This window comes from Carettochelys insculpta, chromosome 3 (assembly GCF_033958435.1).
Source record: "Carettochelys insculpta isolate YL-2023 chromosome 3, ASM3395843v1, whole genome shotgun sequence".
NCBI lineage: Eukaryota > Metazoa > Chordata > Testudines > Carettochelyidae > Carettochelys > Carettochelys insculpta.
Window position 1 is genome coordinate 201,075,231 of NC_134139.1, and position 14,231 is coordinate 201,089,461.

General features: G+C 44.0%; 1 protein-coding gene across 1 annotated transcript; it reads left to right on the forward strand.

Moving 5' to 3' along the window:
* The first annotated feature begins 9,687 nt into the window (after positions 1–9,687).
* LOC142010744 (gallinacin-2-like) lies at positions 9,688–12,936 on the forward strand. The gene is made up of 3 exons (XM_074989158.1): positions 9,688–9,748; positions 10,309–10,451; positions 12,931–12,936. Exons 1-3 carry the CDS (start codon positions 9,688–9,690, stop codon positions 12,934–12,936), a joined length of 210 nt encoding a protein of 69 aa, XP_074845259.1.
* The last annotated feature ends 1,295 nt before the right edge of the window (positions 12,937–14,231 follow it).

Here is a 14,231-nt window from a genome sequence, read left to right on the forward strand (position 1 = left end):
CTGTTAATTGCTCTTCCCCGAATTTCCCCAGGAATGTTTACTATACTTTACAAACAACAATAATTGTAATTAAGGGACTGTAGCAACCTTTATGAATGTCACTTGAATCAAAACAAGATTCTGACAGATAACTTATTATTTCAATTCTCAACACACTAAGAATACAATGACTCTCCATCTTCTATGCCCAACTCTCACTTCTGCAGTGACATTGAGATCCCAGCCAAACTTCAGCTATGAAGATCCTTTACCTTCTCTTTGCTGTCCTCTTCTTGGTGGCACAAGTTACTGTACAAGATAAGATTTAACTGTCATGGAGTGTGACTATACAACGTTTGTGACCAAACGAATAATTACAAAGATGGCCTACAATCTTGTGCAATTTTTTTCTTTAAGATCTCTTTTCTAAAGAGCTCTAGCGTTTACATTTTTAGCAGCAGATATTTGAAATATACTTGTGAAATAGTCCAGGTGTCAAGGTGGTGCTTTTGATGTGCCTGTGAAAATCCGTTCAGCATGGGCTCACCTTTAACCTGTGAAAATATTCCTAACATTTGACATGGTGGAGTCCTTCAAAGACTGGTTATTGGCCCAAAACTCTTCAACTTTCCTTATCAGTGAACTGGCCCTAGCAGAGACCATGAAATCATAGCTGTTTAAGTGTTCCTTGCTGGCACAGAATTACAGCCATTTAAGTATTTATACTTATCAAATACAATGGTGCACAGGGAGGAAGATAATTGTCCTGCCCTGACCTGACTGGGTTTCCTTAAACGGGAAATGCCCATCATTCTGCAGTCACAACTCTTCTTTATGCAGCTGTTTCAACCAAGTGAAAATTCTTATTCTTTATACAGGCCATCCTGGTTCTCCATGTTCTGTAAGTCGTGGTGTTCAACAGTAATGTGAGGAAAAGGGAGGTTGGTGCCACTTCGGTAGTCAGTGTCCTTGCGGTGCAAACAAGATTGTAAGGTGAGGCAAACGGTGCATCTGCTGTAGATGTGTAAGTTCAGGATTCCACCACTGAGACATTACTGTGCGAAGAGAAGTATTTGCTCCTCTGCTTTCATTTCTCATTTTTTGTTTAATTGTCTTGGACTCTTCTCATTTCAAGCACCCCTTCTGTGTTGCTCTTATTCTTCCTCTGCGTTGCTTGATTGGTCCCTCTGCATATTCCAATAACCTCATTGACATCTCTTTCATTTAGCTGCCCTTCCCAGGCTGCCTATGGCTAGTTCCTAGCTTGGGGAATCGTTATTTCTCCGTGCAATTCAAATTGCCCCAAAGAGGGATAACAATATCTCCAGGACCAGCCTTATGACATTTCATACTAGGAAGGTGGCATAGAGCCAGTTAGCTTGGCATTATATTACTCATCAGTTGGGGAAACTTTCACAGCACCTATTTAGATGCAGACAATCATCATACAGGGCAGAGATTATCATCAGTCTCACCCTCTGTCTACCTTTTTTTTTTTCATTGTGGAGAAGAGAAAAGAACAAACATAAAGTGAGAGTAGGGTGTGGGGGGGAAATGTCCTCTCTGCACCAATCTGTAGTAATTGTACAGCCAAAATGGCCATTCTCCATAGCCAGGCAGCATATTTAGAATTTTTAAGTTTAGTCGGGAAAACTAAATTTGTACAAGTTTCCAGCAATATTTTCCAGTTTGTGTGTGTCCATCCCAATAAAATAATGAGCCCTGTGTTGGTTTGTGTCCTGATCAAGGTTTATACTTTCAAATACCTCAGGATTTATCTGTGTCAGTTGCATAGTCTCTGATAGAAAGATGGCATTTTCCGTAAATAGATCAGGATAAATTCAACCACAGTATTTTCTTGGTAGCATTCATGGTAAAAGAGAGGTGCCAATCTCTTTCCATAAAAACTCCATCTCTCATTATGAAAAGAATGGGTGTCTGGTAGATAATCAGCCGAGCTCCCAGCACAAGTCTCAGACCAAAAGGGATGATGTGATCCTTGAGTGTACAAACAGGGGAAATTTTAAATTTCTGACAAGTGCAACTACTGCTGGAATACTGTGTCCAGGCTCAGATGTCTGGTATACTTACCCATAAAGCTCTGTAGGGAGCTAGTTAATAATCAAAAAATCACAGAAATGCAGGATGGGCAACACTTTGGGAAATCATGTTATTATTAGTGTTATTATCTCCCCCTGCGCTGATTGAGGACTAGGTAAATTGGGCCATCCCAAAAAGGGATTTGTCCAACCTGGTCTTACTAAAGACCCATGCTGGGGGTTCCACAGCCCTCCTTAAGAAAAACAAAACAAAGAAAAAAACCCAAAAAACAGACAAAAAACCAACCAAACAAAAACTATTCCTGAGTTTAATGATGATTTTAGTTAGATTTTTTTTCCTTATATATATCCGAGCTTCCCCTTCCTGCATGTTAAAATAATTACTTCTCCTAGCTTCAGTGGTCATGGAGATCAATTCATCACATTCCCTTTAATAGCAGTCCTTGTTTTATTTAAAGGCTTTACTGAAAGCCCTCTTCAGTGTTTGTTTCTCAGGACTAAACATACCCAGGTTTTTTAACCCTTCATTATCGGTCAGATTTTACAGCCCCTTTTTCATTTCACTTTTTCCTTTTCCTTTGGACTCTCCATTTGGTCATATCTCTCCTTTTTTAATATAAGTTCTGTCTTTGTCCTTCCCCAGATCCCACTGTCCCTCTGGTTCTTCCACAGATACATCTACTTTTATGAAAGCTCTGTGGCACCAGGTTTCACAGGAACAGGCCATTTACAGAAATCTCATCCATATCATATGTCCCAGGAACAAGGTGTGGCTATTCCATGGCTGTCATGCTAAAGAGATTCATGTGAGAGGGGAGACAGGTTTGTCTCTGTCCTTCTCCGCCACCAGCCCCATCAGTCCCCTCATCATTAGACCCACTGAAATCCCATTCATTGGGAGTGTAATATCGAGCTAATTGCCTTAAATTTGATTTTATGTCATAGTGTAGACGCAGCCCCTCTCTGTCTCTCTCTCTCTCTCTCTCTCTCGCTCTCTGTATCTCTCCATGTGAACTGGTATCTGGGATGAGGTGTGGGGAGCAATTGAAATTGAAACATTTGACATTTGCCTGGCATAAGTTGCTCCCTCCTGTCTCCTATCTCGTCTTGCTGGCTCATATGTCACAGACAGATGTGTACAAGTAACATGACACAAGAGTCACAAATGAACTGGGCCCTGCATTTCTACTGCCCACCCCCATCAGCTGCAACTCCTGCCTCTGTTTCTACTGACCTTCCCCGGCCATATTCTCTGTTGCCACCCTTCCCCCACACAGAATTCTGCCCCTGGAGGTCAGTTGTTTCCATTTCAATTGCTCCCTGCACGTCCTCCCAGATCCCAGTTCACAAGGATAGGTACAAAGAGAGTGAGAGAGAGAAAGGCTGCATCTACACTATGAGATAAAATAAAATGTAAGGCAGTTAGCTCAATTTTACCATGTGACTGTTTTCACTGTACATACCATTAGTTCGATTTAGGCAGCACTAATATCGAGGTTACAAAATTGCCATTACCTGCCAGGTTTACCATCAACCTCAAATTCAGAAGTTTGATAAAAGGCCAATATGGAAGCACCATGTCTTAAAATTAAATTTATTGGCCTACAGAGGTGTCCTGTATGTTACCCACAGTCCCCCCCTCAGTGCTCTGCTCTGGCCACTGCTCTCCAGTTAATTAGGTAAGGGAAAGACAGTGAATTTCCATGTGGGAGCAGCAAGCCTGTGGCTGTGGGCTCAAGTTTACATGACAGCCTGAGAAATGTCTTTCTATGTTTCCTATTAGCGCTGTGAGCGCATCTACCCATTACAAATAGCCCCTGCATGGACTTAGTGGTTCTGTCTCTGCACTTGTTATTTTTTTCTGCACTGCCTGGCACCAGCTGATGCCTTGCAACAGCACATGGCAGCAAGGCTGTTGTAGATGTCGTGCTTGTGTATGATGTCAAGAAAATACTTCTCAGCTGTTTACACTTTTGTGCAAACCCCTTTCCCTCCCTCAGGGGCACCGCACAGTCTGGGTCTTTCCCAGGCTCTGCCACATCTTGTGGGTAGCCCCCCAAACCAACGAAAGGACGTGCCTGCCGTTCGGTGTTGACCTTGCTGCCTGGCACCACCATGTCATAGACTATACGTGTTTAGGTCTCCAAGGGCAGGAAAGATATTTGGGGTCTTAGAGCTGCTGGGGGGCAGTATCCACCAGCGGGGAGCATACTCAGCAAGGACCACTTGAACTGGGCCCCCACTGAACTCCTCCGCACCCATAGTGTGGGACCACTGCGGCTTGCTGCAGCTGGTGGCCAGCCTTTCCCAGCAGCTCAGATAGTCAGGAGGACTACTTCAGATACTTCAGCCCTCCAAGTGGCTCTGCAGCCACAGATCACAGCACATCCCCTCACCCACCCCCCAGACACACATCTGCTACTCTGCCACATGCCAAATATATTTTCAGGAGTTTGGGTCCATTGCAGACACCTGCTGGTTTTATATTTCATGCATGAAATCTTTTTGCTAATATCTGCTCTCTGTCTTCATGCTTTGACCCCCTCAGAAACAGCTGGGGCGAGGTGGGGCTAGTTGAGATTCCTGTTAGTGTTCTCAGTTCAATGTATGACATTTCACAGCCAACATCCATCTTCTCAATTTCTGTGTCGTGAAGGGGAAAGTCAAAAATTATTTTTTTCCTAGACTTTTCCGTCCTCTTTCTTTTAACGTTGAGAATACAGTCGGGGTCCCTGTGTTATTTGCAGGAATTGGATGCAATCACAGGAGGGGGGACACTCAGTGGATGGCCTGTTGAGAATTCAGCTACAGAAGAAAGAGATTTCTGTAAAGTTTTTTGCTGTCTGTGTGGAAGCCCTACTTCTCCTTCTATTCCATGGGAAAAATGGACGTTTGCTTAGCACAGGAGGCAATGAGGAAAACACAATGTGGGAAGATGATGTCAAATACCAGTGAGCATACCCAGAATGCTATGGGAATGAGGGAACTGTGGGATACATTCCCACAATTCACTTCTGCAATAGTGTATGTTTGCCAATTTGAGGGTGGGAGCAATTAGTGAACTTTGTGAGGAGTTTGTGGGAGGGGAGGATGGTCAAATTCAAACTTATGAATTTCAGAAGTAGAAAATCAATATTAATAAAGTTAAATTCATCTTGTAGTGTAGCTGTAGCCAGAGAGAAGAGACTCTGTGTGTTTGTGTGTGTGTGTGTGTGTGAGAAAGAGAGAGAGAGAGAGAGAGAGAGAGAGAGAGAGAGAGAGAGAGAGATTGAAAAGCAGGGCCCTGCAGATCCAAAGACACACAGAAGAGGCAGGGAGAAGAGATTGGCACCCTGAAGAGAGTGTGATTTCCTGCAGATCTCAGCATGATCACAGGATGAAAAATTTAGTGCTGACATCCCTCCAGCCACCCTAAATACTCAACTTCCTATACTGTCCCCCTCACCTACCATCCACCTTCTTTCCTCCATATAGTTGAGTTCCCCTCTTCCCCCCGGGATATTCCTCTTTCCCTTACCTCTAATTTCCACTTCTCCCTCTCCTCATGTTGGGCCAACCACTCTGTGCTGACCCAAACCCCTATTCTCAGCTTCTCTTGTACCCATAGGCACTCACTTACTGTCTTTTCAGAAACACTTGCAGTGCTTTCTGAGGTGCCTGCTGAGCAGAGAGCCCATTTCACCATCATGATAATAAGAAACAAATAATTGCCATGTACAAATTTCTGCCCAATGTAAGTTTCAAGCTTCAAAGAGATGGAGAATAAGACATGAAAATGTTGGTGAAGATTTAAAGCTCTGGTTTGGGTTGGAGAAATGTTTGATGACAGTTTTAAAGAAGTACAAATTGGTACAATGAGATGGCACACGAGCTAATGAAGAGACTATCTGAGATAACTCACAGAACCACCCCTGCAACAACTGTGGAATGAAGGAAATGTTATGTTCTCACCTTAAGGAAGTTTAGGGAGAAGACAGGAAAGAACAGGACAGATGAATAAGAACTATGCTACAAGCCCTGTGATTTTTCATCAGGAAGGGGAAGGTCATCAGTGAGAGCCATTTGTTGGACACTTCTGCAGGTAGAAAAGGGTTGACGGGCTCTTTGGTGGCCTTTATTGACATAACCAGGAGGTTGTGCATAACCTGAGGTGTGCAAGCACAGAGATTCAGTGCTTCTTTTGCATGTCAGTTACAAAGGATTTGGCTCTATTTTGTATCTGGTGGCCCAACATTTCACAGGCAAACATGCTGGTATGCGCCTTGGCAAGGCCTGTACAATGATGTGGCTTAGGGACACTCTCAGAGTAAAAAGAAATTTCTCCAGATCACGGAAGTGGTGCTGGACGATACAAAAGAAGAGAGGAATGCAAATATCCTGTTCCTTTCTGGCTGCTGGGACTTCCTCTTTGGACAGTAGGGACTCATTAGGCTGGGCTGGGCTGAGAGCTGCAGTTTCCTTAAATGAACAGAGGTCAGTAGTATCAGAGAGGTAGCCGTGTTAGTGTGTATCTTCGAGAACAACAAGAATTCCTGTGGCACCGTATAGACTAACAGATATTTTGGGGCATAATCTTTCATGGGCAAAGACCCAATTCATGACATGCATTAGAGGGGGGCAGGGTGGTTTCAGAGGAATACTTAAAGAGTGGGGTCCAAGTAAAAGAGAGGGCCAGAGCTGACAAGGTCGATTCAGTCAGGGTGGAAAAGGCCCATTATCAATAATATGCATGAAAAGTGGAAAAAACAGGTCAGATAAGACAAGGGGAACATGGCCAATTGTCAGCCTAATGTGGAGATGTTGACACCTAGGGCAGAGAATCTGCTTTTGCAAGATGCGAGCCACTCCCAGTCTCTGTTTCATCCTTGAATAATGGAATCTAATTTGCAAATAAATTGCAGCTCAGAGATTTCTCTCTGTGCTTGATTTTTAAATTTCTCTGTTTCAGGACTGTCACCCTTAAATCTGCTACGGAGTGTCCTGGGAGACTGAAGTGGTTTCCACAGGCTTCTGTACATTACCGTTCCTTATGTCTGATTTATGTCCATTTCTTCTTTTACGTAGAGACTGTCCAGTCTGGCCAATGTAAATTGCAGTGAGGCATTCCAGGCACATGATGGGATATACTATATTAGTAGATGTGCACGTAAAGGAGCCCCTGATGGTTTGGTTGATGTTAGGTCCTGTGATGATATCGCTGGTGTAGAGCTGTCAGCAGCTTTTGTTCCAGGGATTGGTTGGAAGCCTGTCTTTAGGTGAGGACAGGCCTGCCTTTGAAGGTCTGTGAGAATGACAGATCATTGTTCAGGATGGGTTGCATATCACTGATGATGCTTTGGAGAGGCCTTAGGTGGGGGCCGTATGTGAGATGGTCAGTGGTTTTCTCTTCTTTTCCTTGCAAGGCCTATCTTGTAGCAGGTGGCTTCTGGTTACCTGTCTGGCTCTGTCAACCTCTTTCCTCACTTCCTTAGGTGGGTATTGTAGTTTGAGGAGAGCTTGGTAAAGGTCTTGCCGATATTTGTCTCTGTCTGATGGATCAGAGCAAATATGGGTATATCTTAGTGCTTGCCTGTGTACAATGGATGATGTAGTATGCCCTGGATGGAGCTGGAGGCCTGTAGATAAGCATAGCAGTCCGTGGATTTTTGGTGTAGGGTGGTATTTATGTGACTATTGCTTATCAGCTCGGTATGTCCAGGAAGTGAATCTCTTGTGTGGACTGGTCCAGGCTAAGGTTGGTGTTGGGGTGGAAACCGTTGAAATCATGGTGGAACTATTCAAGAGACTTCTTCCCCTGAGTCCAGATGATGAAGACGTCATCAATATATCACGGGTAGAGGAGGGGAGCTAGGGGATGAGAACTGAGAAAGCGTTGTTCCAGGTCAGCCATAAAAATGTCGGTATACTGTGGGGCCATGCGGGTTCCCAAAGCAGTGCCACTCATTTGAAGGTATAATTTGTCCCCAAATCTGAAAAAGTTTTGGGTGAGGACAAAGTCACAAAACTCCGCCACCATTTGTGCCTTGATCTCATCAGGGATAATGTTCCTGAGGAAGTCGGTGGTTTCTCGAAGAAAGCTGAGGTTGCTGGTAGTATAAGGTCTAAGAAGAGAGTCCACATATCCAGACAAGGGTGCCAATGCCTCATTCTACAAGTTTCTGTCCAAGGATCCCCCTGAGGAATGCACAAAGAAACTATAGCATCTGCTCAAGACCTTCCCGATAAAAACACAGGAACAAATTTACACAGACACACCCATTGAACCCAAACCAGGTTTACCTACCTGCCACCCAAGATCCATAAACCTGGAAATCCCAGACGCCCCATCATCTGAGGCATTGGCACACTCACCATGGTATTGTCTGCATATATGGACTCTATACTTAGACCCGAAGCTACAAAACAAAAGAAAAACTCATGAATTTCTGCCACAGAGGGTTTTTTATGTAGTTAACTTTATTTCTCATGTCAAAGGCTACGTCTACACGTGAAGCCTACATCGAAGTAGCCTATTTCGATGTGGCGACATCGAAATAGGCTATTTCGATGAATAACGTCTACACGTCCTCCAGGGCTGCCAACGTCGATGTTCAACATCGACGTTGCGCAGCACCACATCGAAATAGGCGCAGCGAGGGAACGTCTACACGCCACAGTAGCACACATCGAAATAAGGGTGCCAGGCACAGCTGCAGACAGGGTCACAGGGCGGACTCAACAGCAAGCCGCTCCCTTAAAGGGCCCCTCCCAGACACACTTGCACTAAACAGCACAAGATACACAGAGCCGACGAGTTGCAGACCCTGTGCATGCAGCATGAACCCCCCGCTGCAGCAGCAGCAGCCAGAAGCCCTGGGCTAAGAGCTGCTGCACACGGTGACCATAGAGCCCCACACGGGCTGGAGAGAGCATCTCTCAACCCCCCAGCTGATGGCCGCCATGGAGGACCCCGCAATTTCGACGTTGCGGGACGCGGATCGTCTACACGGTCCCTACTTCGATGTTGAACATCGAAGTAGGGCGCTATTCCGATCCCCTCATGAGGTTAGCGATTTCGACGTCTCGCCGCCTAACGTCGAAGTTGGTGCCGCTACTTCGAAGTAGCGTGCACGTGTAGACGCAGCTAAAATGTATTTAATCCTCTTTGAAATTAGTTTTGATAACTGAAATTAGGCACGTTCCCTAAATAGAGATCAAATATTGATGAAAAATAGCTTAATGCAAACACATAAATACACATATCCTATCACCAATTTTTCCCTTTGGGAGAATTGTGTTCTTGTTCTCCTCCTTGAAGTAGATCCCTATTCCATACTCAGTGAGAGGTTGGTTGGTTGGTTGTTTTTACCAGCTAGTAGGTATTTCCCAGATATAAATATTCACATTGTAATTTTCCCAAGGCAGAGATCTGTCAATTGCTCTTCCCCAAATTTCCCCAGGATTGTTTACCATATTTTACAAACAATAATCATTGCAATTAAGGGATTGCAGGAACCTTCAAGAATGTCACTTGAATCAAAACAAGATTCTGACAGATGAGTCATTATTCCAATCCTCTGCACACTATAAATGCCATGACTCTCCATCTTCTGTCTATCTCCAGCTCTAACCTGTGCAGTGACATTGAATTCCCAGCCAAACTTCAGCTATGAAGATCCTTTACCTTCTCTTTGTTGTCCTCTTCTTGGTGGCACAAGTTTCCGTAGAAGGTAAGACTTTAATATCATGGAGTGTGACTATACAACGTTTGTCACCATGCGACTAAGTACTAAGATGGCCTAAAATTCTTTGCAATTTTTTTCTTTACAAATCTCTTTCCTAAAGAGCTCTCGTGTTTACATTGTTAGCAGCAGATATTTAAAATATACCTGTGAAATAGTCCTGGGATCAGGGTGGTGCTTTTGATGTGTCTTTGCAAATCCATTCATCCTGATCTCTGCTTTAACCTGTGAAAATATTCCTAACATTTGACATACTGGAGTCCTTCAGAGACCAGTTATTTGCCCAACACTCTTCAACTTTCCTTGTGAATAACTGGCCCTAGGTGAGACCATGTAATCATAGCTGCTTAAGTTTTCCTTGATGGCACAGAATTACAGCCATTTAAGTATTATTCATTATCAAATAAAATGGTGCACAGGGAGGAAGATAATTGTCCTGCCCTCACCTGACTGGGTTTCCTTAAATGGGAAATGTTCATCATTCTGCAGTCACAACTCTTCTTGATGCAGCTGTTTCAACCAAAGTGAAAATTCTTTTTTTTGTACAGGTCGTCGCTGTCCTCCACCTCCTGTACCTTGGAGATCTCGATGGAGGTGTATCATAAGGGGAGGTAGTTGCCACTTTCAGAGGTGTCCCCCCAGTACTATCAGGATTGGAAGATGCGGCTGGTGGTGCATCTGCTGTAGAAGGGTAAGTTCAGGATTCCACCAGGGAGATATTACTGTGCAAAAAGAAGTATGTGCTCCTCTGCTTTTATTTATCATCTTTTGTTTAATTCTCTTGGATTCTTCTCACTTCAAACACTCCTTCTGTTTGACTCTTGTTCTTCTTCTGTGTTTCTCAAATGGTCCTTCTGCATATTACAAGAACCTCATTGACGTCTCCTTCCCAGGCTGCCTATGGCCAGTTACCAGCTCGAGGAATCATTATTTCTGAGTGAAATTGAGATTGTCACTGAGCGATGACAATATCTCCATCACTGGCCTTACGACATTGCCTGCTAGGAAGGTGGTATAGAGCCAGTTAGCTTGGCATTCTATTACTTATCAGTAGGGGAAATTCTCACAGAACTTATTTATACTGAGACAATCATTATACAGGGCAGGTGTCGTGGTCAGATTCAACCCTCTGTCTAATTTTTTTGTTCATTTTAGAGAAGAGAAAAGGACAAAAATAAAATCTTCAGGAGGGAGTGTGAGAGATATGTTCTCTTTGGAGCAGTCTGTAGTAATTGTATAGCCAAAATGGCTGTTCTCCACAGACAGGCGGCATTCTATTTAAGCTTAGTTGAGAAAAATAAATGTCTACAAGATTCCGAAGATATTTTACAGCTTCTGTGTGTGTGTCCATCCCAACTGAATAACGAACCCTATGTTGCTTTGTGTCCTGATCAAGGTTTATATTTTAAAATACCTCAGGATTTATCTGTGTCATAGTGTCTGAAAGAAAGATGCCATTTGTTGCTGAATCCCCATCAATCAGCATTGACAACTATACGTTAGAGGTTGTCCACGAGTTCGTTTACCTCGGGTCCACCATCACTGACACCCTGTTGTTGGACACTGAGATAAATAGGAGGATCGGAAAAGGAGCCACAATTCTGTCCAGACTCAGCAAGAGAGTGTGGAATAACAACAAGCTGTACACTCACACCAAAATGCAAGTCTACAGAGCCTGCATCCTCAGCACCCTCCTTTATGGCAGCAAGACTTGGACCCTGTATGCCCGCCAGGAAAAAAGGCTGAACATCTTCCACTTACGCTGCCTCAGGCGCATCCTTGGAATATCATGGAAGGACGGAGTGACCAACACGGCCGTCCTCGAGCAAGCTGGAATCCCAACCATGCACACCCTCCTCAGGCAGCGTCGACTCCACTGGCTTGGCCACATCCACAGGATGAACGATGGAAGGATTCCAAAAGACATCCTGTTTGGTGAGCTAGCCTCTGGCAAAAGACCTCCCGGACACCCCCAGTTGCGTTACAAAGATGTCTGCAAGAGAGACCTCAGAGAGGTAGACATTGAGCTGGACTACTGGGAAGAACTAGCAGATGACCGCAGCAGATGGAGGCAGGGGTTACACAAGGGCCTTCAGAAGGGCGAGTTGAAGATCAGACAGCTAGCAGAGGAGAAGCGAGGGCACAGAAAGCACAATAAGGACTTGCCAGACACCCACTACATCTGCAAGAGATGCAGCAAGGACTGTCACTCTCGTGTGGGTCTTTATAGTCACAATAGAAGCTGTAAATGAAGTCCTCAATTGAAACTTTAAAGGGCGCGATCCATAGTCTATGCAGACTGAAGGATGCCTACTACTAGCTCAGGATTAATTCAACCATAGTATTTTCTTGGTTGCATTCATTGTAAAAGAGGAGTGCCCAACTCTTTCCATAAAACCTCCATCTCTGATTATGAAAAGAATGGGTGACTGGTAGATAATCAGCTGAGCTCCCAGCACAAATCTCAGACTAAAAGGGATGATGTGATCCTTGAGTGTATAAACAGGGGAAACTTTAAATTTCTGACAAGTGCAACCACTGCTGGAATACTGTGTCCAAGTTCAGATGTCTGGTATACTCACCCATTAAGCTTGGCAGAGACGTAGTTCATAATCATAAAATCACAGAAATACAGGACAGGCGACTCTTTGAGAAATCATGTTATTATTGGTATTATTATCTCTCCCTGAGCTGATTAAAAGCCACATAAATGTTGCCATCCCAGTAAGGGATATATCCTACCTGGTCTTAAAAACCACCAGTGCTGGGGATTCCAGAGCCCTCCTTAAAAAAATCTATTCCTGAGTTTAACGATGCTTTTAGTTTGATTAATTTTCCAAATAGGTGCTCCAGCTAACCCTTAATGCATGTTAAAATAGTTACTTCTCCTAGCTTCAGTGGTCATGGAGAGCAATTCATCACAATCCCTTTAATAACAGTCCTTGATTTATTTAAAGGCTTTACTGAGATCCCTCCTCAGTGTTTGTTTCCCAGCACTAAATATACCCAGATTTTTTAACTCTTCCTTTTAGGTCAGATTTTATAGACCCTTTTTTCATTCATTATGTTCATTTACTTTGGACTCTCCATCTTGTCATGTATCTCCTTTCTAAAGATAAGTTTTGTCTTTGCCCTTCCCCAGTTCCTCTGTCCCGCTGGTTCTTCCATAGATATGACTACTTTTGTAAAAGTTCTGTGGCCACAGGATTCATGGGGACAGGAATATCTGCACTCTTCATCAATGGGAAAATTCTGCTCTTCCTTTGATCATATGTCATATGATTTTTGTTTTAGCTGTGATATCCTCGGTCAGAGTGAAAGCAGCAGCGATTGTCCCTGCAGCATCTCTCAGAATCTGGAAGACAAGATGTGGCCTCTAAAATGCTTGGTGAATTTCCACATAGGAGCCTCTGTATTCTCGATAATATCTTCTTACTCTTCTTTCAATAAAAGCCACTGATGGCGATGGTGTATTGTAAAAGTGAGTGGTTTCATGGACACGCAGGGCTGCTATTTGTATTTCTTTTCCATCCAAACCTGTTTGGCTTTTCTCCAGCATGTTTTGGAGAGCAAAGGGGCTGAGGGCCGTGCATTCAAATGATTGCAAAGCAGAGTTCCTTAAAGTCCATTTACAGAACTCTCATCTGTATCATATATCCCAGGAACAGGGTGTGGCTAGTCCATGGCTGTGACTCGAAAGAGATTCATGTGAGAAGGAGACAGGTGTGTCTCTGTCCTTCACCACCACCAGCCCCATCTGTCCCCCCAACTTTAGCTCCACTGCAGTCCCATTCATTGGGAGTTTAGCAGCCATTTGCTTGGCAGAAGTTGCTCCCTGCTGTCTCCTATCTCTTCCTGCTGGCTCGCATCTCACAGGCAGATTTGTACACGTGCCATAACACAGGAGTCATGCTGAACTGGGCCCTGAATTTCCACTTCCCACCACCATCAGCTGGAACTCCTGCCTCTGTTTCTACTTACTTTCCCCTGCCATGTTCTCTGTAGACACCCCTCCCCGACACAGAATTCTGCCCAACATGTGGCCTAGACCATGGAGTGATTTTTATCTTAACTACCAGCTTTCTGGTTGTCAAATGTTTCCATTTAAATTGCTCCCTCACCTCCTTCCTGATCCAGTTCACATGGAGAGGTGCAAAGAGAGAGAGAGAGAGAGAGAGAGAGAGGAGCTGCAGCTACACAATGAAATAAAAATAAAATGAACACAGTTAGCTCGATATTACCATGTGACTGTCTTCACTTTATATACCATTACCTCTGTTTAGGAGTACTGATATCCAGTTTGCAAAATTGCTGGTACCTTACGGATTTACTGTCAACCTCAAATTCAGAAGTTCGATTAAAGGCCATTGTGCGAACACCATGTCTTAAAATCAAATTTATCAGCCTCCTGAGGTGTCCCCTGCATAACTTACAATGCTCCTCAGTGCTGCACTCTGGCCAGTGCTCTCCG

Bases quoted from the DNA above. Each gene is read 5' to 3' on its own strand.
- LOC142010744 (XM_074989158.1), top strand. From the start codon at position 9,688: ATGAAGATCCTTTACCTTCTCTTTGTTGTCCTCTTCTTGGTGGCACAA. The intron at 9,749-10,308 runs GTAAGACTTTAA...TTTTTTGTACAG, and splicing joins GGCACAAGTTTCCGTAGAAG to GTCGTCGCTGTCCTCCACCT.